Source organism: Diadema setosum, chromosome 11 (genome assembly GCF_964275005.1).
Source record: "Diadema setosum chromosome 11, eeDiaSeto1, whole genome shotgun sequence".
NCBI classification, from domain to species: domain Eukaryota; kingdom Metazoa; phylum Echinodermata; class Echinoidea; order Diadematoida; family Diadematidae; genus Diadema; species Diadema setosum.
This window is the reverse complement of record NC_092695.1, coordinates 20,880,153-20,907,463: the sequence shown is the minus strand read 5'-3', so window position 1 is coordinate 20,907,463 and position 27,311 is coordinate 20,880,153. Positions and strand designations below refer to the sequence as shown.

Below are 27,311 nucleotides of genomic sequence, written 5' to 3'. Positions count from 1 at the left end.
TCACTTGCAGTTTTATCCCCCTAAAAGTGACCTCCGTCAGGCTTTGAAATTCTTGTCAAGCATATTCTAATATCTGGCTATTGTCATCACCACACCACCTGACATCCACCATTAATGCTGCATTCATGGTATTGAGTAAGGTCTAACATGCTGCTAGGAAACAGCACACAACTGAGTAGACTTTCAATGCGCACTGGTACTGGAATAGTTTGTGCCATATTACGGCATTCCTGTTGGTACATTCAGAGTGTAGATTTGATGCATGGCGAGCGTATACTTTCAGCAGTGTCTCACCTCCACACTAGACGTGGCGTCACCTGCTGCCAGCACCCGTTCCAGCCCCATGGGGCTAGTGACGGCCGAGAGGGGGCTCTGATCGCTGGGTGAGGGGGTCATGGATGTACCCGTGGACTCTGAGAGGGCAGTGTCTGTCCTTGACATCAGGGAGCCTACCACCGCACCCCTGTCACGGGATAAGGGCCAGAGCGGATTAATTGATGACCTCGCTGGACATACAATCTTTCATGACATAAATTTTATTACAAGAATTCTTATTAACACAATCAATGCATATATCATACAATGTAGAACATGATGATGTCACTACCTCACCATTTTTCATTTATTGTGTAAAAAAAGTGATGAAAATTCAATTCTTCTGCTTGAAAAATGTAAAATGTGTTATTCCTGGCTGAACACCTTCATAATGATGACTGGTCAACTATGCTAGGATTTGAGACAGGGGCATAATTGTGTTTGAACTAGACTTGCGATCTCAAGATTATGAATCACATCTTAACTATAAGGCAAGTTATGAAGCAATGATATCAAGTCCTTAGTGTACGAGCTGAAATTTTCGCGGTGGTTTTATTTTCGCGAATTTCGCGAATCGCCTTTGAATCGTGAAAATAACAATGCGCAAATAACTAAGTTCAGTTAGACCCTCGCAACCGCGAAATTAACAACACGCGAAAATGTCCTTGAAGGACCAATTTGCGAAAATATCTGTACGCAAAAATTTCAGCTCATACAGTATTTGTATATTCATATTGGCTGCTCAAGAACTGTTTGGTGAAAATTTGCAAAACCTCACAATTTCACAACTTTCCTAATCTTTATCCAATTTTGATCAAATTTCACTCATTTTGTTTCCAGACCAACTTTTTAATGGTCCGTTAGTCCCCTTTAATCAAAACTATGCACCAAAAAAGAGAGGCTGCAAAGCTTTCAGAAACTTGCCTGAATGGCATACTTGTGGTGGTTCCACCGAAATGCACCTGGTGTATATAACTGGGAGGGCTTGTGAAATTGTACTCTTTTCTTTTCAGACTAACTTTAAACTAGTCTGAAATTCCCCTTTAACAAACATGGAACTATGCACAAAGAAAAAAAAATAGGAAGAAGGGGAGGTTGCAAAGCTATTAGAAACTTGAATTGCTGGCACTCTCATGGATTCATTCATTCATTTATCTATTTACATGTATTTTTCCATTTCCAAGAGAAAAATATATATATATTACAGAAATTGAATACATAAATTACACCACAATAAATAATAAAAGATAAGTTTACATAACTAAAGATTAGTGGATGGTCCTCGCGAAACGCACCTGGCATATATGATCTGGAGGGTGGTGAGGATCTGGCCCAGGGCCTGCTGCTTGCTGGCGTTACTTTCCAGGGATAGGACCACCTTGGCCAGGGATGGCCGCTGCTTGGCCGAGCTGCCTAGGGCCAGGCTCTTGTCAGCCGCCTCTTGACCAGGGTCACCAAACACACCTGATTGGTCAAATTTACAGATGGAGAACACATTTGTACATTCTGAATGCTGCGTTCATTCGAGAAGGGCAGTGCGATATACATAGGTTTTTCCTCTTAACCTTACACAAGTAATCATTTTTTTTTTCAGGCTGCATGTACATATGGCAAAACTAGAGATTTAGAGACCAAACCATGTATATTGTGAAGCTACATACCTTGTAAGCCATGAGCAAATATGGGTGTAGTTGGAGTATTATAAGTAATGATTCTGGTTTCATTAAGAATATACTCTAAAAAATATGGATTTTAGATATAATAATTAGTGATACATTATTTCTTGAGTGCTTGGAAAAAATGAACACAAATCTAATTTAAGCATACATGTCCTACATGTGCTCCTTAACATATTCATTAAGAATAATGCTAAATACAATGCAAAAGGGAGACACTTGGAATAGGGCATTGCAATGTGAAATGAGCTTTATGTGTATGTGTCGTATTATGACATCACAAACTCATACATTCAAACAACACAAGAGTTTGGAAGTTTTTTTTTACAGATAAATAAATAAACAGACAAACAAACAAATAAATTACACCAGAGAATTTATAAAATCCATGAGACACTCACCTAGCTCAGTAGCACCAAGTGGATCCCTGGGTGTGGTGAATAGAACCGGCTCGTGCATGGACGGGATGGCTGTGTCCGTGGTTGCCCAGGCGATGCTGTGCGATGACCCACAGGCCACGCGGGTGATGCGGACGCCTTCAAGGCCCTGCACGAGGGCGGGCTTCTTGTTGACCGTCGTGGTTCCGTCTCCCTGCTGCCCGTGGTCATTGTCTCCCCACGCAAACACCTGGCGGTCAGCAGAATTGGACTCATGTCAAACTGGTGCTCAACGGGAAGTGTCCTAATCCTACTTTACCTATTTACAAGTACCTTTATAAAAACTTAAAAATTGCAAACTTCAAACTGTTATTAGGAATCACCGCAGTACTCAGATGTACTGCTGGAAACAGGCTGTATAACCTACAGTATCTCCTTTGTTTGTTTCCTGAGAGTCTGTAGGACATTAATGATTATCATGATACTGGCAGTGTACTTGTCCTTTAAAATTGGTATCATACAGTTGATTCCGATGCTCCCCATCACAGCCAGCAATATCATTCAACGATGCTCCCCATCACAGCCAGTCAATATCATTCAATCACATCACCCAGGGGTTTGAAGTCATTCATACCTGTCCAGTATCTGTGACGGCCAGGCAGTGGAGGGCACCCACAGCAACGTGGACGATCTTCTTCCCCTTCAAGCCCTCTACCACCTGCGGCTTGCGGACGTGGGAGTCGGTTCCGTGTCCTAGTCTGAAGTAGTCACCTTTGCCCCTGTTACCAAACAAAAACAAAGCAAAAACAAAATCAATGGCTTAGTGAAGTTGAAACAAATAAGGGGATGGATTCTGTTTGTGGGTTATATTTCAGCTTTGCAAAGGCTACTTCACTCCGCATCTGTACTTCTATTCTGATGACTTCCTTACGTTTAGGGTTCATGTACAATACCAGTCAGTGTCAAATGAGATTCACATTGTCTATGACATTTGCCCGAACAACCAGCATTGTCAATTATGGCTGATGACATTCTATTCATACTTCAAGGTGTGAGCATATCCTTTTTTTTTTCCGGCTGGAAGTGCACAGATTTTCACTTTTACAGTAAGTAATAATCTTGGTTCCATGATAACCCTCTATTGGATATCCTCACTATCTCAATCACAATCATCCGCAATCGTCATCCCGATGAACTTCCTCCGCAAACTCACCACGTCCACACCTGCCCGGACTTGGTGAGGGCGAGAGAGAACTGGGCCCCGCACTCGATCTGCACTACGCCCTGCCCGTTGAGCCGCTCCACGTTGTGCGGGGTGCTGCAGCCCTCGCTGCCCCCGCGGCCCAGCTTGCCAAAGTCCCCGTCGCCCCAGGAGAACACCATGCCATCCTCTGTCAACGTCAGGGTCTGGGCGTCCCGACTACCGCACGCCACCTGGATGACTCGCGTGCCAACCAGCGCCTTCACCTGCAAGGAAAATTGAGAGGGAAGAAAAAGAAGAGATGAAAATGTATGGTGGCCTGACATGGGTCCAACTTCACTACACCAGCAGAGAGATATTGATCTTGGCTGACTGTAGTAATAAAACAATACACACATCTGTTTCAAATACAATCAACCGCCAAAGTCAAATTCAAAACGGACTGGAGAAAATCCTTAAATTCACATAAATTTTGACTAACACATGTACATGCATAATAATATATCATTTATCAATGGTACAGTTTTTCTTTGACTATTTTTCCACTTGTGAGAGGTCAGCATACAATGTAGGTGAGATGATTGTAATGATAATAATAGCTACTTTTTATACATGTAGTACATTTCATACTTAAATGGATGTTGAGGTGAGGATTCAGCTTTTCATGTTTTGCGAGATATTTAGAAACCACTCTATGAAATGTGAAAGAGCTTCCAATTCTAAGGGGACCTAAAAGTTAATTTGATGAAAATCGGTTTTGAAATGACTTAAACATGGTCAAACAAAGAGATCCTAATAAAATTTGTGGCCTGTTGCATTTTATTAGAATCACCTTTTTTTTTATTCCGCTTAAAATTACAAGTTTTTTCTTATTTCATGAGAGATTTCTCAGTATCTCACAAACACACACACAAAAAGTCAGAAATCTGCAGCCCAATCTAAACCAAAACTGTATAATCCCTTTAATAAGAATTTTGATGCGCTTTACAGTGTACATCCCTTCACAGCTTATACAGACTCCAGCATACAAATGTATATTACACACATATCACAAGTTTCCAAACTCCACTAGTTCAAATAAAGCTGAAGACAAACTAAAAACTTTTGAGAAAACGAACAGAAAACAACAGTGTAATTTGGTGTTCAATCTGAAGATTTGTTATTGGATAAAGCATGAGTCCTTCTTTATTACTACACCATATTTCTACTAACAGCCTTTTGAAGAGGACGCTGACAAGGAGGTTATAATGCATCACAAGTGTTGTACCACTCTTTCCGCAATCTTCAGAGACTGATTATCAATATCTATTGCACAAGATTCTAAACCAGAACTCAATGTGAGGACTGAGATGAATGAGTTATGCTTTGAAGTTCAAAGCAGTAATTGATGGAAATAAAAAAAGAAAGAAAGAATTAGAGCACATCTCACCAATTTTGGTTTGAGCTGTGTTGTGCTGTCCCCATGACCCAGCCTTCCATACTCCCCGAGCCCCCATGTGTACAGCTCTCCGCTAGACGTCACCGCAGCGCTGTGAGAGCTGCCGCACGCGATGTCTCGGATGCGCTTTGACTTCAGGGCCTCCACCAGGCGTGGTTTGTCGCAGTTCCTGCGTGAGAAAAAGTGTGTGAAATGCAGTCAAAGCGCAAACTCCCATCATCCATGCTAGCCAACTCCAAAACTTCACTTGCAGTTGTTTGAATCATCAGTACCTGTAGTTCTCGGAATCAGCAGTAATGGCTGAATCTTGACTCTTGATGTGCATGAATAGAAATCACACTTTTCATGGTCCATGGTCATTTCTACAGATTCACCTTATTTCTACAGATTCATTTCTACAGATTCACCTTATGCCTTTCTGCTATTACATTCACATCTTTAACTCTTCTTCCTTCCTCAATGGACAAGTGGACATCAGACCTTACTGCTGGAAGAATCTGAAAATCTACAAGGACAGATTCAACAACAACCTTTTCTCCCCATCCTGCAGCTTATCTTAAGCCGACCTCCCAAAAATGAAATCATATAATATGACCCTCTGGCAACTCTTAATTCAAAATTCCAAAATTAGTTAGAACACATAGTCAAATCATAACCTGATGCAAACATTAATAACTGTCTGGTACCATCAGTGCTAATGGTCCTTTTACAGGAAAAATTCTTGTGAATACAGCACATTGTAAAGACTGTACTCTGGATGCTGATATGATGAAACGGGAAGGAAAATAGACAGCACCAGACAGCGTTGGTTTGGTTGTTTTTTACTCACATCCTGCTGACATGTCCAAGTTTGCCATCATCTCCCTCTCCCCAGGAGAAAACTTTGCCGTCCGTTGTCAGGGCCATGGCATGACGCCCACCTGGTTTCGGAGAAAATACAATTTGTGTACAAATGTAATTCTTTAAACTTCAAAACTGGCTACAAACAGCTATGAAATTAGAATCACTTTTTAATGGAACAATCGGGAACCAATCAGACTACAGTAAAATCATCAATTCATCTCCCTCTACCAATGAAATTTGTAAGATGGCAACTGCTGATCTATAATTTAACAAACATGTCCCAAAAAGGAACCACGTGACTCAAACGAGCCTTGGACTACTTGACAAAACAATGTTGGAATTTCAGAGCTTGGGTATTTGTTCTAAATTCATTGTGTCACTGCCGGCAACCAGGGAAACCCTGGTGGTAATGTCGCTGCCCAGAAAGCAGTAGATGGCGGGCTTGAGTCCCACTGGTTCCTTTTTTCTGACATGTTTGTTAATTTATCAATCAGCAGCTGCGATCTTACAAATTTCATTTGTAGAGGGAGACAATTGGAGAAAATTCACACCTCAACCTTCATCCCTCTGTTTAAATTTCTTTTGCTTAGAGTATACCTGTCAACAGCGGCTACACCAGGGAGACAAAAGAAAAAAGAAAAAGTGGCCATTATAGACAGCGTCTTTAACTCAGCGTTTCAGGGGGAGGGGGGTTGGTGGCCATATACAGCAGGTGGCTGCTAAAGACAGATGGCCACTAAGGCAGGTTTGTATATGCAGTGGATACTGCATAAACATGACTGTAAAAATGTACCACATCTGTAGAGACACATGTACACTACATGTACACTGTATGTGCAAAGTTTGATGTCATCCTATGCAAGGGTAAAAAGAAATGCTGACTTCAGTTGTTGTTTTTTCTTACAAGAGTCAATAAATACACTTGAAAATGATTCAGCAATGCGACTTTAACCAACAAAGGAAATGTGCAATGTGCATGCATTTGTATGTTACGTAACAAATGAGTCATGACAGCAACCACTGCCACTGTCACTGTCACCACAAATTAACTCATTTGAAAGTAACATCCATAAAGACCTTAAGTTGGAAAGTGAACAGATTGAGACTAGACACTGTATGCTGAATGACAAAATAGACCCCGTTTACAGTGTGGGGTTGGGCCGCAGCTCGGCCGTGGCCGAGCCCGCCTTCATTTCAGTGTAAACGCGCAAAAGGCCAAATGCGGGGCCAAAATTGGCCGCACATTTGGCCGTGCTCTGGAGGTGGTCTCGGCCACGGCCGAGCCCTGCCCAAGCCCGGTCTTTTCTCAGTGTAAACGCAAACTGAGCCAAATGCGGTACCAAATTTAGTCCGTACTATTTCGCTATTCAGGATATTAACGCCCTCAACGTCGAAAACTAGTAAAGTTTAAGGTGGTTTTGTCCTGCAAAGGATTTTTCCTTCGGCAAAGGTGGCGACAAAATCCAGTTGGCAAAGGGTCTGGAAACCAGACTATACCAAATTGCGTTTGTTTACAAACAGAGCGCCACTACAACAAAATATTGAAAGGTTTGAATTAAAAGCCCTGGCCGAGCCGGGGAGTGTAAACGGACAAAATTGCGGGGCATGGCCCCGCAATTGAGGCCAGGCTTGGCCGCGGCTCGGCCGCGGCTCGGCCCAGCCCCGCACTGCAAACGGGGTCATAGACTGCTTCCATAATGTATTCAGATTCTATGCATGTTTTGCTAAAAAAAAAGTTGCCCTTAACAACCAAAAAGCTTATCAAAGGCTTGCCCGACCTAGCAACAACTAAGTGAATTCCTGCCTATGGAACTTAATTGGAGGGAGCAGATGAATGAAATGCTTTGTTACTAGACAAACATCCAAGAATTGTAATGGATTACAGAAACAGTTATTGCTTCATAAGAGCCAAAAGTAATGTGAACACACACTGATGTTCTAAAATTGATTCACATAGAACCAGCAGGAGGTCTGCTAATCAAACTTGTGCTTTCACCAAATGTTTCTCCGTCTATCATACATGTAGTTTCAGTTTTTCTGTCTTTAACCCTATCTAGGCCGGGCTATTTAGGTAGATCATAGAGCCGGGGGGGGGCCTCCCAGGCCCCCCCTCCAGATCTCGGCCGTCGACCGCGCGATCGCGACGAAAATTGGCACATACATTGCCTATGATGTAATCTAAAGTACCACGAAGTTAAATTTAAAAAAAATTATCATTTATGCTAAATTATGCAAATTTATTCATAATGATGCATGAAATCAGACAATTTGGTATAAATCACTAAATAAAGCTCAAAATGGGCACATTTTTTGTGTAAATGTTCTTTTCAGTGTCGTGAGCAAATATAACAGTCACAGCGGACGACTATAATTAACTCCCCCGAAACCCACGAAACGTTTTGAATTTTCAACCGTCATCGAGGCAGTGCGAATCGGGCGTTCTCATTTTCACCAAAATTTCACCTTCTCATATCTCCGCTATACATTGACCAAAATCGGTCAAACTTTCAGTATCAATGCAAAATCATGATTTCTATCTACATACGAAAAATCACGAGAAACGACTGAGAACTTTTTAAGATATTCAACATTTCATGTTTCGCTGTCTCGGAAAACTACCCTCCGATTATTTCCAGACACATCTGGTCGCACCACTTAATATTCATGAAACTTGACATACATATTCATTAGACATGGGCGGACGTTAGCAGGGTGGTGTTCGCTTTGCCGAAGACCTATTTTTGAAGTTACAAGTGAAAATAAATGAGGTATGTTGTCAGAAATCTCAAATTGTACGGGAGCAGCAAACGAGAATAATGACGTCATATTCTAAGAAAAACTGATTTGCGCTTGCGCAATGAATGGACTTTGCCATGCTGCTTCGATCCAGCAAGCTGATTGGTCGATGCAGTGCAGTGTACTGTCACTGCGCGAGATGCAAGGTGGCTGCATGCTGTGGGTGCCTAGTACACTGCACATGCATGCTACGCTGTGAGAGTGGGCTGGGTGGTGTTGATGTTACAGTACATGTAGCAGTGTGCTGCAGGGGACTTCGCCACCTCAAAAACAAGTACTTACGTTATCAGAACTGGCCTACTAAAAAGAAAGTAACCAAAATGTGAATATACTCCAGATCAGCTATGATACCAGTTGCAAATTCATGACATTGGATTATTCGGACTTTACACAGATTTTACTGCACTAGTAAGTAACATTACAACTACGAATTCCCGGTACGAGTTACGATCAGAGTAAATTTTACTGCAGTGCCGTACGGCACTGAAGCACAGGTGACGTGAGAGCAACAAAGATGTGGGTACGTGGGACTGTACCCTGTCTTCCCGTGTGCGAATGACTATGAAATTTTTGCTCGGAACGAAGGTAGAAAGTGCATCTCTTTCGATTATTTCCAGACATATCTGGACGCATGACTTTTCGAATGTAATAGTTAAGAGTTCCGTAAAGAAATACATACTTAGTAACATACTTGAAAGTTTTTTGTTGTTCACGAAGTCAAAATGTGAAATTTTAGCAACGATTTTTGACAATTATTTTACGTTTTGAGAGTGAAGTTATGCTCCATTTTGGAATATTTTATCGTCGTTATTTAAAAAATGTAACATAATGGCAGGTTAAAATGAGGTTTTTACTTTTCATAACCGTTTGGATTATCAAAAAATATGAATAAATAGTAAAGTTACAGCAGTTTTGCTACGACACTTTCCTAGCGGTTTTCGTGCGAAACGTGTTCACTCAAGAGGAAAGCGAGGTCAGGTCAAAATGAAAACAGTGAGTTAATTGCACCCGTCCGCTGCGACTGATAAGTGAAAGAAATTGTGCCATCAGAAAAAATTTCTTAAGTATTTTATTGTTTTTTTGAATTTCCTATGTATTTCATTGTTTTTTCGACTTTATGTTTTTCATTGTTTTTTCGATGAAACTTGTCCGCGACATTGTTCCGATCAAGAAAACATGTTATTAATTGATTTTAATCAATATAACCCCAAAATAATCATACTTTTATGAAATTTGCCTGTAAGCACAGTTTGCATTGAAATTGTACACGAATTCACGTTTTTGAGCAATTTTTGGTCTGACATGCACGTATATATTTATGCGCAACTTCGGAACTGCGCGCCCGGACATCGCAAATTTGGTGTCAAAAGATGCGGGAAACTCAAAAGAAAAAAGTCATGAAACGTCGCGGTGATAGCTTTTCGCGTTAGCGATACATCGCGCAGAACGTCGAGGGGGGGGGCCTCGGAGGCCCCCCCCCGGCCTAGTTAGGGTTAAGATGTTCGGCAGGCAGACTTTACCTGAGTGCACAGCCACCTTCTTCACCACAAACTGCGAGAGACCGATGATTTGCCGCGGCGTGTCCACATTCTGCGATGACCCCAGACCTAGCCTGCCATTCGTTCCCTCTCCACACGCGTACACCTTCCCTTCAGCTGTCACTGTTTGATAAGCAGAAACTAAACATTTTCTCGACAGTGTTACCTTGTGAAAATCCAGCAAATTATCTCTGCAAAATGCCTAACAACAACAACAACAACAAAATCAATGAGCATCACAATGGCTCAAAAAAAAGAGTTAAACCCATTATTTGATGACATCTAAACCCTTGGAAACTTGTGTCCAAGGAAAAGCTAAGAAAATAATTCATAATTCATGAATGAAACACGGAGCAATACTGATATCAATGGCTTACACTTATCTGGAGCAATATCACATTCTAATTTCTACGAGTAATGCACAATTCTGTAGTTGCAGAATGATAATTTCATTTCCTTGTCACTTTCCTCTTTAAACTGTGAATCAAATTGCTTGGAAACTGGCATCCTTCAGCAGAAAAATGAAAACGAACAAGCAAAATCAGACAAGGACAAGAAGAATGGATTCAGCCAAACTCACCAACAAAGAGACTCTTAGACCCGCCAGCACAGTGGACTACTTTCAGACCGGACAGGAACTCGTTCAGAACTGGAGTCTTGATCTGATGGGAAGAAGAGTGATATAAAAAATTTACCATACCAGTACTCTCATTGGTAAGCAGGCAAATCATACCAGGAAAACATCACCAGAAATCATCACAGAATGACAATTCACCAAATACCAAAGCAGCTATAACCCTAGCCATACACTATTAAAAAAATTTATAATTCAGTGAACAGCATACACAGAGCTTTATTCCACATTCAATATGCATCCCATATCACATTCAGATTTTGGTCTACTCTTGCTTTCTCCTTCTGACACACCCACACCCATGATCACCACTTCTTTGAATTCCAGGTGATCATATGTAAATACTTCTTGTGAACTTGACTAAAATGAAGCATTACCAACTCTTGGTGCAAAATGTTAAAAACAAACACATCGATGTTCACAATATGATTGAAAATCCACCATCTTGGGGGAATTGCCTATTGAGTCTTCAAATGTGTGTTCCCTGATGTGCACATGCACATACAAATTGAGGATATGACAAATCATAGCCTCTTCTCTGACCTTTGATCCCCGTGGTCCACCCAGCTGGTCCTTGTCGTTTAGACCCCAGACGTACACCTTGGTCTGGATCTCACGACTGCTAGCGTGGTCACTGCTCCCCCGCTGCCGCGATGACAGCCTGGAGATCATGCTTGTGCCCTGGTCATCCTCATTGTCGGACGACATGAAGGCAAAGGTCGAGGCGAGGTCGTCCTCGTCTGGGCGGGACCTCCCAACGATGGAGAGGCCGTGCACCTTGCAGTCGATGCCGCTGCTCTTGCACTGCTTGATGGCGATTTCCAGGAACCGATGAAACTGCATAATCATACAGGAGACAATTGAGAGTTTTCCAGTTAGTGACCGCAACCATAAACTACTTGTACTTCACACAAGGCAAAGGCCATCTGGGTGAATCATGACATGTTGACAATGAATAAAACAACAAAAAAAGCTTGTATTACTATATCAAATTTTTGGTAACTCACAATTGGATGAATCTTGCTAGGAACAGATATTACATTACAGATGTCTACTGAAGCATTCGGTTAAAACACATTTCCCAACAATAACCCTTTCACACAAAATGAAAGTGATGCACAATGTAATTCACACCCAGAAATGTACAGAAATGTGTCGTTATAACATTCCTAATGATGTCTCACTCAAAAGGAGAACTATCATTGCACAAGAAAGGAATGAATTAGTGATTCCCCTATAATCAAACTACCATTTTTCTGCATCACTCTCTATAACAATGCACAAATTCAAAGACAAAGAGAAAAATGCAATGCTCTCATCAGATTTTGCATAAGATTACTTGAACATTTCTCCATACAATGTTAATCTCCCTTCTCTTCTCCTTCCTTCCTCTCTCTCCTCCTCTTCTTCCCCCCCCCCCTCCTCCCTCCATCCCCTCCCCCAACCACCACTGCCCACGACACCCATAGCGGTCAAGCTGACCTCAGTGCAGTCCTGCAGGAGAGTGACCATGGACTCCGAGGGGCTGACCCGGATGGTCTTCAGCTCCCGGACGCCCGATATGGTGTCCCCGCCGGACACCACGATGAGGGATGGCTGGTAGGAGCTGTCGTTGGGGTCCACCATCATCCGCAGCCGGTGCAGCAGGACGTCTGCATGCATCTCCAGTCGGATCCAGTGCTGAGGATTATCGGGGAGAGTGCAGAAAATGGTTGTATAATCTAAAGATGCATTTTTCTTTCTCAACAATAATAATCATGTATGCTAGAGTATCGAACCCCAGCAGGTTATAATAAATGACCAAACAAATTTACTAAAAGTTAACAGGAAACAAAAACAAATGAGCAGTGATATTACTGGGATTTCGTCAGAAATTATGCTACACAGCACTCAGACCTGACAGTATCAGCTGCAGATTCTTTGGGAGATCAAACAGTCTACTGCCATTCTTAAGGCCAGTGTCTTCTAGGACAGTAATGGCAGCAACGATCAAACCAAAGTCCTTACTTTTCCCTGGGATCCAGATGACTGCCAATACGTGTTGGGATTGCCGTCAATCAGCCGCGACATCTGACCCTCCTTCGACGACACGTTCAGGTTCTTGACGCAGCGGGACCACTCCTCGATGAGTGAGCCGGCAGGGGGCGCCCTCTTGCTACGACTCCTGCCAGGACGGCCGACGTTGACTGGCGAGGCACCTACCACAGCGGAAAAAAGTGTTGATCTGGTTTAATTTGGTGAATATGATTGATACTAAATGCTGACTTTGCAATGTTACAAATGAAAGACAGCACTTAATATAGTCATGAGGAAGCAAAATCAAACTGGTACTAATCAGTAGATACTGAATTACAGTAGTTTGGTTCATAAACAAACTTTAATCTTCAAATCCCAAAGAATTACTCCATGTTTGATCTGGAGACAATGATCAAGAAATAAACTGCTGGGGATAAGAAGGTTCGCCGTGGCTGACCTGGTTCAGATATCCTCATGAAGGTGTGCCGGTGGTTGCGCTTGGCCCTGAAGCAGCTCTCGCAGAAGTTGAACTCGCCGCACGTCTTGCACTTGAACCGCAGTCCCACGATGGGGCTCTGGTTACATCCATTGCACCTGTAACCGAGAAGATGGCCACACAGTTAAAATGATGTGAACAAGAGATCTGAGGGAGCTGTGTCTGATCATAGCACCTTATTTTTTAATCTTCGATTGCAGGCATAAAAATGCTTATTTCAATTCCTTGGCAGTAGATCCTGCCTGCACCAACTGCACAGCATATAACTATCCCTTTCACCTCATACAGTTGCAAATAAATTCCATTACATACGCCCAAATATCAGAGGCAAAGCCTTTGCAGAAGTGAAAGTTACGTTTCAGGTTGCTGATATTGCAACCTGGTTCCTACGTAGTATTTCATCACACACTTTCCAGAGTTGGCAACGTATGATGAGTGTGGTTATCAAGGCAGAAGCATTTACAGTAACCAATCATCAGACAGCAAGTTGTCACTATGGCAATCTGTAATTATTGCAACCTTCAGTACAGGCCCAATTTGACAGTTTGAGCAGGCTGACCGCTAACTTATCACCACATCCTAACTCCTATTTTTTTTTTTTCACAAAACTCCCTCACACACTGGTGGTCAGCTGCAAGGCAGAAGTGAGCATACTCTTTGAGGGGAAGACTTGTGGCTCGCCTCAAGATACTTACACTATGCCCGGGTGGGTGCTGAGCACCAGTTCCATCTCAGACACAAGCCCCGTCCAGTGGGGCTGCTGGGGAAAGTTGACTGTTACATCTTTGCCATTGGCGTTGAAGCCTGCAGGGAATAGAAAAATATATCAGCAAGATCCTATGAAATCATTGAAGATGGTCCACACTACTAATGATATCTTCTCCTACAACATCTTCATTGAACAAAATGTTTCAAAAATCCCATAACTCTCCATTTCATTCAAAGAATGAAAGTCTCTCCTCATAACTACATTCATGCTACAAAAATTAAAGCTTGCAAATTAAATTCTTATGGTATCTGTCCACCATTTCATTGCCCCCCTCCCTTACTTTCTAATGGTGTTTGTCATTACAGGCTGGATTTTTTAATGACTGATGTTACCACATTCCCTCACTCGTAATGCCCTCGTCAGTGTCATTCTTATTTTGTAGCTTGGGTGTGTAGGGATGGGGGTTGGAGTGGGAATGAGGGTTGGGGGAGGAACTAAGAAGTATAGAGCATAAAGAAGTTATTCATAATTCTTGACTTGTCCTAACCCTGACTGGGACCAAGGCGATATGCGGTCAGCACCCAATCCTTACCTGTCACTGTACCGATGCTCTGGTGGGTGACAGATCCCCACTTGTACCTGGGTGAGGTCACCGACCTCTTGACCCGGACCCGGTCGCCGACCTTGATGTTGGAGCCCGGGGCGCACTGGGGCTGGAAGCCGAGCAGCTCCACGTGGATGTAGCGCACCCAATAGGTGCCCCCCTTCAGGTGCCAGTCGCCCTGAACGTTCAGGTCGTGGAGCCCGTCTCGATCAAGCTGGTAATGCCATGGGAGAAAGAGTGGAGAAAAAAAAAATGACCTCACAGAAAAAGCACATGGATATTGTCTTCTGAGTAGGAATGGGTAAAGATGGGAATCAAGTGTGCAGATGCTTGATTTTATTGCACCGATGATCCTTGTGCAATGGGCTGACAGAATTCTGACACTAAAAAGTACTTCATAGGAAAGTTGTTTGTTTGTTTGTTTCTTAAATCACTGTGGGGCTGAAGAGAGAGAGAAAAAAAGAGCACATGCAATGGAAGGAAAGACCAGAAAAATCATAGTTAGGGTGACTTCGAAGACCAGACACATGGACATTGTCTTCCAAGTGGCAATGGGTGAAGTTGAGTATCAAATCTGCAGGGGTTTGATTTGAGCAAATTTTATTACACTGATGAACCCTGCACACAAATGGCAAGGTCTCATGGCAGTGCAGGCCACATACAATCCTTCCTCTCCAGCATTCTTTCTTCCCTAGTTTCCCTGAGCTTATTGGGTCGATGTAAACAACAAGATGAAAGAAACTGTCACCAACTAGCAGTACCAACAAATACTTGGGTAGATTAAGCACACCTGGCATTAATTTTTTATTAAATTTTTTATACAAAGTTCCTTTAAAGAGGAGGGCAACACCTTCCAGGAGGCTTCTACAACTTTGATGAATTCTATCTTCACCATATTTTCATCTTCCTCACCTTCACAACTTTGCCGATGTCCCCCTCCTGCACCTCCTCGTAAGTTCGACAGCATCGGACCATCATTCCCACTTGGATGTTGTCGCGGACGTACATGGCGAAGTCGTCGTTGCTGAGAAAGTCGCTTCTCTTCTTGAAGATCGTGGTCTCTGGCGAGAGCAGCTGTTTGATACAGGACCACAAAAAATAAAATATCATCACCATTGATAATCCACACCTTCATGTTTATTCCCTTTCACTGATTGCAACAGATCAATGTCTACAGCTCAAATGAAATAATACATTAACTACTGCATTGTCAAAGGCAAAATGCCTATCTTCAGAAGTAAATGATAAGCACATCATAGCAGAGAGAACATTCACAGTCCTATTTTTGTTTGTTCCTTCAAAGTTTCGGAGATCAAAATCCTTGAAGTGTAATCTAACCACACAGCCCCAACCTGACTATTAAGTCAATTATCTCTGATACCAAGTACAATTGAAGTTTTGTGGTGGAATAGTTGTTAGATAAATATGTAGATTTCCAGAAGTTACACACATGTTCATAGTCGGCTTCCAGATCCTCGAACTCATCATCGGGATTGAGGTCAGAGTCGGAGCAGTTGTCATAGGAAGAGCCACTCTCGACATCGGAAGCATCGGGTGGTATCTGGATGTTTGGATTGTCCACTAGCCAGTTGACCACTGCCTCGGGGCCTGGAAGCGCCTCTGATACACCTGCTGGGGGAAAAATGGAATGTCAGGGGAAATGTGACCTCAAAGACTTTTCAAAATTGAACTCTCACTCTCATCTGCAGTCTGTTGTGCAATGGCTTCTATGAAGGCAAACACTTAAATCAACAAATCTAAGGGTTGTTGATATAAGTTAGACCTTCAACCCTAAATAAGATGGAAATCGAACAGCACACTTGTTGCACATCTGGCATATACTTCTGATACAGGTTCATCCATGACCACTGACAATCTGAAATGACGAACGCGCCTCAACATAATTGCAAGCTTTCTCCTACGTGCACGACACTTAGATAAAATTTGGAAACTTCTAAGATTACTCTAGAAGGATATGTATGGAACGTTAGATCTATCATACAGAAGGTAAAACAAATATATATCACATTCGATGACACACATTTCTATCCTGAAGAAAGTTAATTCATTGACAGGCTATTCGTCATGCAATTTTGCGACTACCGTTCCCTTCAACTTTCAAGAAATTTTCAGGTGTATTCTGTGTTTTTTTTTTCTTTCCTATTGACAAAATCTTAACTGCAAAAGAGGGATCATACCATTTCACCTCACAAGTCTATGTCACATGAAAGGGCTGCTGCTTTTAGGAGGACTGCCCCTCCACCACATCTTCATTGCAGGTGGTTCTCCTGCCCCCTCGACTCATAGCAAATTACATAATCCCTTCCATCCCCTCCTAACTCCCCCCACCCCCCCCCAAAAAAAAAAACCCACAACAATAACAACAAAAAAACAACAACACAATAGACAAACAAGCAAAAACATGAGGAATAAAGACAAATTGAATTCAGTCAGGTGAAGACTTACTAATGGCCTTGATAGCAAATTCCACATGTCTCCTTGGGAACCCCATCTCCATCATTTGGGTGACCAGCGGCGAGGGCGGCTGCTCCACGGGCTTGGCCCGGTGGGGACGGGCGGGCTTGGGCAGGCCTAGTCCTCCCGCCTCGGCGGCCGCCAGGGCTGGGTAGTCGCTCTTTGCTGAGGGCGGCTCCTGATCCGACCCATTGAGGGGACAGAAGGCCTCGTTCACCAAGTGCTGGGTGAGGGCCAAGGCGGCCGCCTGCAGTCAAGAGATAAGATATGGCCACCATTTATATACCTCCACTACAACCTTTATGTTTGTCATTCTGCAAAGTGAAAATGATGATATGCTCTCCCATAGCCTCTCACTGCCCATCATGCAAACAAAACCAAGATCTGCTTAGTCTCCTAATCTAAGTAATTGAAAAAATACATACACAGATTAAAACAAATAACAAAAATCCTACAAACCTCCTCTTAAAATCATGAACTATATACAAAAATATGCATGAATAAGGAAAGACTCCAACATGACAATTTTCACTGAAACTCTGATGTCTTATGATTTGCATCTAACATCAGAAGCTGAGCAAAACTAGATGCAATGAAGGCAGTATAAAAGGAATACACTGTCACCCTATCAAAATGGACCGGGATATCCTAAATTTTTGCACGTAATGGAATCCTCATCACAATACATCATAGTTCTTCACCAATACACACTTCCGTGTAATCACACACTCTCTTGTTCTATGATTTGGAGACAGACAGAATAATGGGGCTGACACCACCGACTGAAACCAGTCTTTCCTCACCTCCAGCTCTTGCCTGACGAAGAGAGCCTTGACGGGCGAGGGCTGGGTGGCGGCGCACATCAGCTGCTGGAGCAGGGTGAAGCGCTCCATCGTCCCCATCTCCTCGGGGCTGCTGCCCTCCTCCGACGAGGACGCCCCACCGGAGCCGCCACTCGAGGAAGAGGAGGGGGAGGACATGTCCCACGCGGCGGTGGTAAGGGACAGCAGCTGCCGCAGGTTGTCCTGGCGACTGAAGACCTTGCGGGCGGCCTGCATCAGGCCCAGCCGCATCTGCTGCTTGCGAAGGAGCTGGAGGTCAATGCCCTCTGCAGAGAGACACAGGTCAAATGATAATGTTGACAATGTTAATGCAAGGGGGAAGATATGCCATCATGAAAACGCACAGGTCTCAGTGCGTCAGAGGAATTGTGTGCAGAGAGTAACTATGAAATTGCTTCACCCACTCCACTGCCCCTAGTGGATTTAGACTAGATTCCAGAGTAACCGCGTGCACACTACACTTTTATTCCTACTGATGCGCGAAAAGACATGCACACGTGTACATCATTTGACTTACAGAACAGTGGACAATGTTTTGCTGGAAATCCATCTGATTGTTTTAATCATTCTTCTGACAATAACCGAATCGATGCTTGGCAAATTTACCGGATGCAATTCCTTTTGGCTTGCTATAGATGCAAACTGTGCAACAGTAATTAATGGATGCACCAACATTTTACTGATGCATGGCTAGCCATCTCTTGCTAAGCGCGCCAATGCTTGCAAAGAGCGCACCCATTTGCTATTAGTCACTAAGAACACTAACCATGCTCCATGGAACTGAGAGTGCTGCCGCTGTTGTCCCGGCTGATGGAGCCCCCTCGGTGGATGCGGAAGCCGGCGGCAGCCAGGCTGATGAGTTGGCTCCACATGTTGAGCACGGTGGGCGTCAGGATGAGCTTCTCCACGATGAAGGGTGTGGTCACCACCTGCAAGACAAGTCATAGTTTGTTTGTTTGTTAATGTAGTTACAAATGTATGTAACGTGCATAGAGAATCTTCAGGTAGCTACATGTAGTTACCACTTGACACCATAGAGAATCTTCTAGATTATTTTACACTTAATATGAATGCAAATTATTACCATTTTTATCATCATCTTCATTACTATTGTTTTTGTTGCTATCATTAATACCATTGTTTTGTATGATTTAAATTAATTTGATTTAAATTGATTTTGTTTCATGTGACCGCTAAGGAATCGTTGAATGCTTAAAAGCAAGTGACCAACACCTTCAAGTCTCCCTCAGAAGGACTAGTGGCTTGCCTCTGACCAACTTTGTCCGCTTACCAATGATCATTCCGACATGTCGTGAATCAGTGCAGAACTTCTTCAACATCATTGAAATCAAACTGGCAGGAACTATAATAATATCCCTATTGCACCATAAACCAGAGTGCACACACAATGGGTGATTTCAAGTTCGGTGCTAGTGCTAGTGCTAGTGCTATCTCAGGCACTAGCACCGGCGATAAAACCGAACTTGAAATCACGTCGGTGTTGGGAGTTGACCTTAAAAATTATGACGTATTTCCGGTTGCTGGTGCTGGGCTCGGTGTTGAATGTCGTCTGCTGAACCGAGCTCCGCTATCTGCGTTAGCGATTTATGTGCTTTTTCCCTATTGACTAACACTAGCCCCTAGGGATTATCATTTTCTTAATTTCAAGTTCGGTGCTGGTGTTAGCGTTGCCGTGCGAGACCCGTATTCACTTCCATAAGAGATGCACGTTTTACGTGCAAAGTCTGTGCTAATGCAGTGGTCGCCCACGTAACGTACACAAACACTCTCGACATGGCTTTATAATCTGAGCCTGGGAGCAATATTAAGATAGTTGTATTTTGGGGAGTGGATGAAATTTGTGGCATTTTAATCCGTCTTCCTCACTATGTCTCTAAAACTAAGCAATTTTGGCTACATCTTTTAATATTTAACTGTAATCACGCGCAATCACTTTTTTCGTCACACAATTCCCGCGGAGCTTGCGGTGCTGTGATTCCAGCACCTAGTGCTGGTGATCGATAATTTTGATCGGTATCGCCTCGCTAATCTGACCGTCGGTGTTGGAGGTCGATTTAGCATTGTTAAACGGGGGCTAGCACTAGCACTAGCACCGAATTTGAAATCACCAAATGCGGCCAAAACAAAGCAACCCAAAGTTCATTCAAAATCATCAGACAATAAACTTATTACTGACAAAACTACAATTATAGTGCCAGCAAGACCATAAGAGTGCCTCAAGCACCAATACTAGTAAGCAATCACACATGCACACAAACACACACTCAAATACACTCGCTCAAGCTGTACACAATCCCTGACTTACTGGGGAGAGCGTTGACAGGCGACACACACGCCAGACCCGCTGACCCTCGAACTGGACGGTCAGTCTTCCGTTGGCAGCCATGTTGACCAGCGTGCCCATGCCGTACTCCTCGTGCCTCACTTGACCACCAAGCCTCGGACGTTCATCCACGCCACCGATCATGGCCAGGACAGCAAGGACCTCTCCCTGTTTCAGGCGATAGCTCTCTTGCTCGCCAGGCTGTGAAAAGACAGCAACCATCAGCAATCACAAAATTGAATAAAAAACAGAGAAATATCAATGTACCACGAAGTACGTCTACCATACACTTGCAAGGTACATGTATGAATAGAATATCAACTTTATAATTTCCTTGCAATCAGGAACTATCCCCATCACGGATCTTGAAACTCTTAATGCATAAGAACACAGATGCATCACTGTATAATTCTCTTGATATAACAAAGAGTTATTGGCCCTGTACATTACTCAATGGAATTGGTATTTAAGCATGCTCCAGCACCTCACAACTGCCTGCCTTTCTCAACAATCTACAAGATGTTTGCACACAATGTAAAAGGCATTTTGAGGGAGTCTTAAAAGGGGAAAATCTATTCTCGTACAAATCACCATAGTGCTGACAATCACTTTTATGAGGAGAGGTAAATAAAGAAAGCGCAAAAGCTGTACTTTGAATAAAGGAAACAATATAAAACAATGGGGTGCAATCTGTTGCCCCTTTGGTATGAAGAGTGACCGTTACCTGTGGGGCGGCAACATCCGTCACCATGGCAACCACCTTGCAGAGCCTGCTGTTGATGTAAGCGTTGATGAAGCGGTTCCACGTGGGGAGGATGTGGAGGCGTCTCAGGAGGAGCACCAGTTCATCGGCCACCGTGCTGGCAAAGGGAGCCGTGAGGGAAACCTTGGCCTTGTTGCCCTGCTTTTGCTTCTTCCCAAACTCTGCGTGAAAGGGAACCAGCAAAGCATTAACATTCCGTCCTTTACCACATCGACCCTTAACACCTATGTACAGTTTGCAGGTGTAGAGGTTTAGGGCATTAAGCAGCTCTTCATTTGCTTTGTACACAAAATTTCACTAATATTTGTGACCATGCATCACAAAACCAATAAAAAGTCACATGCCTTGATTTTACTTGAAAACTCAAAACAGGTGAAACGGGTCAACCCAGTCAATCTTGAGTCTACTCTAAAGGTGTGATTCTTCTTCCACATAATTATAAGGTTTTGGACCATTAAACAAATAGGAAATTGTGTTTTTAGCAGTTTTTCTAGAACACTGTTTTGTAGAATATTGTGATGAGGTATGTCTTAGAATTTCCTTTTCATTTTTTACAAACCCTTTACACACTCTTCAAGGAAATTGTGTTTTTAGCAGTTTTTCTAGAACACTGTTTTGTAGAATATTGTGATGAGGTATGTCTTAGAATTTCCTTTTCATTTTTTACAAACCCTTTACACACTCTTCACTTTCAACTCTAATACCTTTTGAAAGGATGCTGCTGCTGCTTTGACAGTTGGTGATAGTCTTGGATAGAATGTGTTGATAGAGCATGGTCAATTTTAGCTTAATCTGGTAATCCTTTCATTGTTGCTGCTACGGAGTTTTACATCCCATTTTCTGTCCCATTCACTGCACACAGCATGGCTTTGGTAAGATTAAGCACTTCGATAGACCCTATAATTCAGAGCCTCTTTTCTCAGTAAGCACTTTTCGAGAGTGTGTGCATTCTTTCCAATATTTAGATATGCTAGCAGTGTCAATTTCAGTTAAGTTGTATATCATTTTAAAGCTTACAGTCTTCTCTTTTAGAATCTGCCCTAAATAAAAAATTGATACACGTATTTGGTGACTTTTTGTTGGCTTTGTGATGCAGGGTCACATTTTGGCACAGACAGAACTTATCCGCTGAGGACATGCAAAAGCATATTACTCTTATTACATGCCAAGAACTGGTCTGACAATTGGTGACTTTTGGTGTACAAATTAAACAGAGAGCTTCTCAACTCCTACATTACACAGAGTGGCCAATGTGACTTGTTCTCCAAACTTTAACAAACTTTATATTTGTGTCCTTTTTTCCCCCAATTCTCACTGATTTACTTCTCTGATACTTCTGTTTTCATACAAGGTGATATAGTATCAGGAAGGAATTCCCTACACTACATCTGGAGAAGAAAAGCATGTGACAAGCACACCATATCCACCATGATCCGGTCTTACCGTAGATGGGAGACGGGGTGTCCGAGCAGCAGGTCAGCATGCAGGAGCCCAGGACAGAGAAGAGCCGTGAGACAAGAAGTTCTGTCCGGTCCTGGGCCTCTGTCTCCGACCAGGACGGGAGCACCGTCTGCAGGAGGCGCAAGGCCAAGATCTGAAGGAGGTGCACAAGGGAAGGATGCATCACATTTAGAGTGGGTGAGCAATGTAATGTAGAAGCAGGAATTGAGAAACCTGACACATTTTTATTTCTCCATGGAACGCATGTCATGTGCTTTAATCTATTGGATTCTTATTTCCTAGATTACTTTACTGTATACACCAAATATTTTGTGACTGATAAATTTCTATTTTTGCAAATTTCGTGAGTCAGGTGCGTTTCCCAAATTTAAACACGCGTGAAAATATTAACTCTGATTCCAGCATGAATGTGATGTGTACACATACATTTCTCCGTTCAGTACAAATTGAACCACTCACGAAACTGCTGGGAAGTCCCAATTCGCAAAAAAGTAGATTCACTAAAAATATGGTGTATACAGTATTTGACAGACTGACACACCCATTCCAGGAGGGTGGACGTGATAAAGGGGTACCTGGTAAACCTGGATGAGTGCAAGCAACCTAAAAACTCCCTTTATCGACAGATTGTGAACAAGGTGTACACCAACTGTCAGTGGCAGCACTGCAAGTATTACAAAAAAAATCTAGAATTTTATCGCAAAACTAGTTGAGCACCATTTTTAAACATCTTAAGGTAAACCCATCATCAGATAGGGAAAAATGAAACCTTTCCAGTAATGCAACACTTGTTTACATAACAAGGAATATTCTTATGAGTTATGATTTAAAATATCCCGTATTTTCGTATCATCTTCTTTGTTTTTTAGCAGCATAAATCACAAATATCTCAAATTAACTCGAATGGAGATAACTCGTTTTGCAACGTCAAACTCTTGAATTGTATACAGGGTGTCTGACCACTGACACAGACATCTGTAGCTTATAATTAGAATGCAAGTTTGTGAGAGAGTGAGAGAAAGAAGAGACAGGCAGACGGAGAGGGAGAGAAAGATATAGGAATAGAGAGAGGGGGGAGAAGGAGAGTACCTGGGTGGTGACGTTGAGGGGCTGGACCTGGTCGGCCTTGATGAGGCTGAGGAGCAGGTCCACCCAGGTGGGGGTGCTGAGGGCCAGGGAGAGGCCAGAGCAGGAGGCGATGCTGCGGATAAAGCCCAGGCTGGACCACTCCTGGTACTGCTGGTGGGCCAGGATGCTGGCCAGTGGTTGCTCCCCTGGTGGAGGAAGGAAGGAAGAGGAGGAGGAGGTGGGCAGGAGAAGGGAGACGGTGGTCAGCAAACGGATGAGGAGAGGATGTTGAACCAAATTTGGGATGCCACTCGAAGAGTTACTAAAGGGCATCACTTACAGGCCGCGATCATTATCAATCAACAACACAACACCTCCTGGTAATGTTACCTCAGCAATTCAGAATACACACAATTTTCATTTTTCTTTGGTGTCAGAGACTTGAAAAATAGCCTTACACAATATCCTGTTTAACCACAAATCATAAGTGAATTGAAGGGGATAAATTTGATGAAAATTTTATTTAAATTACGTCACAATAATCACCTGCTTTATCTTTTACGATGGTGATTTTCAAAACACCTAGAGAGACATGCAAAGTTTGAATCTTTCATATCTCATGTGATGGATTCAATTATCAGCTCACAGAATCACCCGCATTATAGGGCTGCCAACCTCTGCACATCAAAAGACGCACTGATGCAACAAAAACCATGGCTTTTGGTTAAATAACAAGGCAAGTGCCAAATTGTGTCTCGCCCATTCGCATACAAGGAATTAATATTTTTCATAACTCCCAGAAGTTAATTGACCTGCTTATGGCCTTTGACCTTGTGGTGACCTTCAACACCCCAAGGGACATTTACCATCCAAGTTTGGTCACAAACGGACAAAGGGATCAAAAGTAATGAGCTATAATCGAAATGCACCATAAAAACTTAACATTGGGCCCTAAAAATTTGTTGACCCCTTTTTGTGACCTTTGACCTTGTGATGACCTTTAACTCCCCAAGGGACATCTACCGTCCAAGTTTGGTCACAAACGGACATAGGGATCAAAAGTTATGAGCCACAATCAAAATGCGCCCTAAAAACATAACATTGGGTCCTAAAAGTTTGTTGACCCCTGTATGTGACCTTTGACCTTGTGACGACCTTCACCTCCCCAAGGGACATCTTCCATCCAAGTTTGGTCACAAACGGACAAAGGGATCAAAAGTTATGAGCCATAAACGAAATGCGCCCTAAAGACTTAACATTGGGCCCTAAAACTTTGTTGACCCCTGTCTGTGATCTTTGACCTTGTGGTAACCTTCCCAAGAGACATCTACCATCACCCAAGTTTGATTGCCATTGTAGCAACATGTGCTGAGTTACGTGTGATAAGAGAGTCTTGCAAGTAAACTTTAACATATGACCTCAAACGACCTTTGACCTTATCATGTGACCTCTTACGGCACAATAACATGAAAGTACCCCCTGTGCATCCATCACCCAAGTTTGATTGCCATTGTAGCAACATGTGTCGAGTTACGTGTGATAAGAGAGTCTTGCAAGTAAACTTTAACGTATGACCTCAAATGACCTTTGACCTTATCCTGTGACCTCCAACGGCACCATAACATGAAGGTACCCCCAGTGCATCTATGACTCAAGCTAGGTTGTCATCCAAGCAACTTATGTGAAGTTATTTGTCAAAAGAGAGTCTTGCAGGTAAACTTTAACATAGAAAAGTCTTGCACATACTCTTTAATATATGACCTCATATGACCTTTGACATCATCACATGACCTCCGACAATACCATAACATGAAGATACCCCTAGTGCTTCTATCACACAAGTGTGGCTGCCATTGCTGTAACAGTTGCCAAGTTATGCATCATAAGAGAGTCTTGCAGGTAAACTTAAACATTTGTGACGGACGACGGACGGACGACGGACGGACGCCATTTGGATCCCTTAGTCTCGCCTTCACCTCCGGTGGGCGAGACAAAAATTAGATAGTTGCACATATCATGCATGCTAAATCAAATTTCAGAAAGAAAACAGATTTCATTTCACAAACATACCTTCTTATTTTGGATGAAGAAAAAAAAAACTCTATTGTAATAACAAACAAACAACCTATTGTTAAAAAAAAACCAAACATACACCATATTGGTCAGCTCTGCACATACATTGTACATATAAATCCCTCACACAGTACTCACCATTAGTGGGAGTGGCAGCGGTCGTGCCGACACTGACCAGAGAGTGCAGCTGACCGCAGAGCATCCTGGTGGCATCCCGCTGGACATTGTCCGCATGGACGCCACAGCTGAGGGACAGGAGGCGTAGCAGGCAGATGCAGCAGTGTCGGATCAGGTCCGTGGGAAGCGTGCACTCTACTAGACGCTTGCTCTCTGCTGCAGGTGGCCACGACAAAGAAGAGAGCAAACAGAAAATTGGTATGAGCAAGAAACAGAATAGGGTTTCTCATAACTCATAGTTATCTTATTGGCAGAGATTTTGGTTGTGAATGTAGTAATACAATCCAGGGAACCTTTTCCCCTTTTCACACATACCCATACACACACACCCAACCCCCCCCCCCCAAAAAAAAAAAAAAAAAAAAAATCAACAACAACCCAACAACATTCATTTTGGTCTGCAATAACACACGAACAGTAATCTTTTATCAAAAGAATGATTTCAGTGCCCATCATAACACATCTCTTCTGCATGGGCATTCTTATCAATGTCAGGGACTATTTAGTACTTCAAATGGAATAAAGAGGCAAAGTGTCCCTTCAGGAACCACTTTGACAGACATTCTTTCTTCAAACAATGACAACAAAAAAGAACAAAAAAAAAAAAGAAGAAAGAAAACCTATGGATATTTAAAGCTACCATCCAAAGAGTAACTTAGTTTTCCTCCTGGTACCTTCAGTCTCCCATCACTCACCAGGGTCAATGATGCAGTCCTTCTCATCCTCAGTGAGCTCCACCATTGGCGGTGGTCCCGCCAGCTTCAGGTCATACTTGCCCTCCTTGCCCATACGGTAGGAGTTAGTGCTGCCCGTGTCCCACTGGACACGGATCCATCCGTCCTCTCCCAGCTCTCCGATCACCCTTCCCTCGCTGGGTGGAGGACCGTCCTGGGGATGGAAACATGAACAGGCGAATATGAGTCATATATTCGGGTATTTTCACCTGGTTGTTTGCTGCTACACAAAATGATAGTGGCAACTTTTCCTTCACTGAAAATTACTTCCATACTGAGTACTTCTTGCATCCAGTGAGATTCAAGTGATGCAAAATAACTGCCACACAATAAACTATCCCTCAACAACATAAACTGTTCATAAATCTGTCATTATCTACACTAAATACTATTACTTCTTTCTTTACACTGCTTCGCCAATATAAGTGTCATTATCACCACCATTACTCTCATAGATATTAAAATGATCTGTGTTAAGATCTTTATCATTTCTTCCAAAACAGTAATCACCAAACTTTACATGTATTTCAAGAATCCTCATTAACATCACCACTACAAATGTCATCACCTGTCTCATAGACACTAACACCATAGTTATGATCATATCATCTTTTGAACACAGTAACTAACCCTATCATGATCTCACCATTATCTTTCTCACTAACACTACCACAAACATCTATATCCCCCTTTTACAACCATCATTATCATCATCATCACCATCATCCTCA

The 27,311-nt window shown here is 42.8% G+C and overlaps 1 protein-coding gene across 1 annotated transcript in view; it reads right to left on the bottom strand.

Annotated features, from left to right (window-relative positions):
- The window catches only part of LOC140234670 (E3 ubiquitin-protein ligase HERC2-like), a 104,796-nt gene that overhangs the window by 20,715 nt on the left and 56,770 nt on the right, over nt 1-27,311 (bottom strand). The window contains exons 30-55 of the mRNA XM_072314702.1: nt 26,542-26,734; nt 25,808-26,002; nt 23,618-23,802; nt 22,511-22,661; nt 21,029-21,228; nt 20,287-20,505; nt 18,727-18,889; nt 17,922-18,226; nt 17,110-17,365; nt 16,094-16,275; nt 15,556-15,717; nt 14,632-14,857; nt 14,026-14,134; nt 13,292-13,428; nt 12,826-13,016; nt 12,301-12,498; nt 11,362-11,655; nt 10,765-10,846; nt 10,167-10,307; nt 5,837-5,927; nt 4,999-5,176; nt 3,582-3,835; nt 3,003-3,147; nt 2,393-2,618; nt 1,611-1,779; nt 295-463 (exon numbers count right to left, since the gene is read on the bottom strand). Of these exons, the coding sequence (XP_072170803.1) occupies nt 295-463; nt 1,611-1,779; nt 2,393-2,618; nt 3,003-3,147; nt 3,582-3,835; nt 4,999-5,176; nt 5,837-5,927; nt 10,167-10,307; nt 10,765-10,846; nt 11,362-11,655; nt 12,301-12,498; nt 12,826-13,016; nt 13,292-13,428; nt 14,026-14,134; nt 14,632-14,857; nt 15,556-15,717; nt 16,094-16,275; nt 17,110-17,365; nt 17,922-18,226; nt 18,727-18,889; nt 20,287-20,505; nt 21,029-21,228; nt 22,511-22,661; nt 23,618-23,802; nt 25,808-26,002; nt 26,542-26,734 (4,821 nt within the window). The remainder of the gene's footprint in view (nt 1-294; nt 464-1,610; nt 1,780-2,392; nt 2,619-3,002; nt 3,148-3,581; nt 3,836-4,998; nt 5,177-5,836; nt 5,928-10,166; nt 10,308-10,764; nt 10,847-11,361; nt 11,656-12,300; nt 12,499-12,825; nt 13,017-13,291; nt 13,429-14,025; nt 14,135-14,631; nt 14,858-15,555; nt 15,718-16,093; nt 16,276-17,109; nt 17,366-17,921; nt 18,227-18,726; nt 18,890-20,286; nt 20,506-21,028; nt 21,229-22,510; nt 22,662-23,617; nt 23,803-25,807; nt 26,003-26,541; nt 26,735-27,311) is intronic.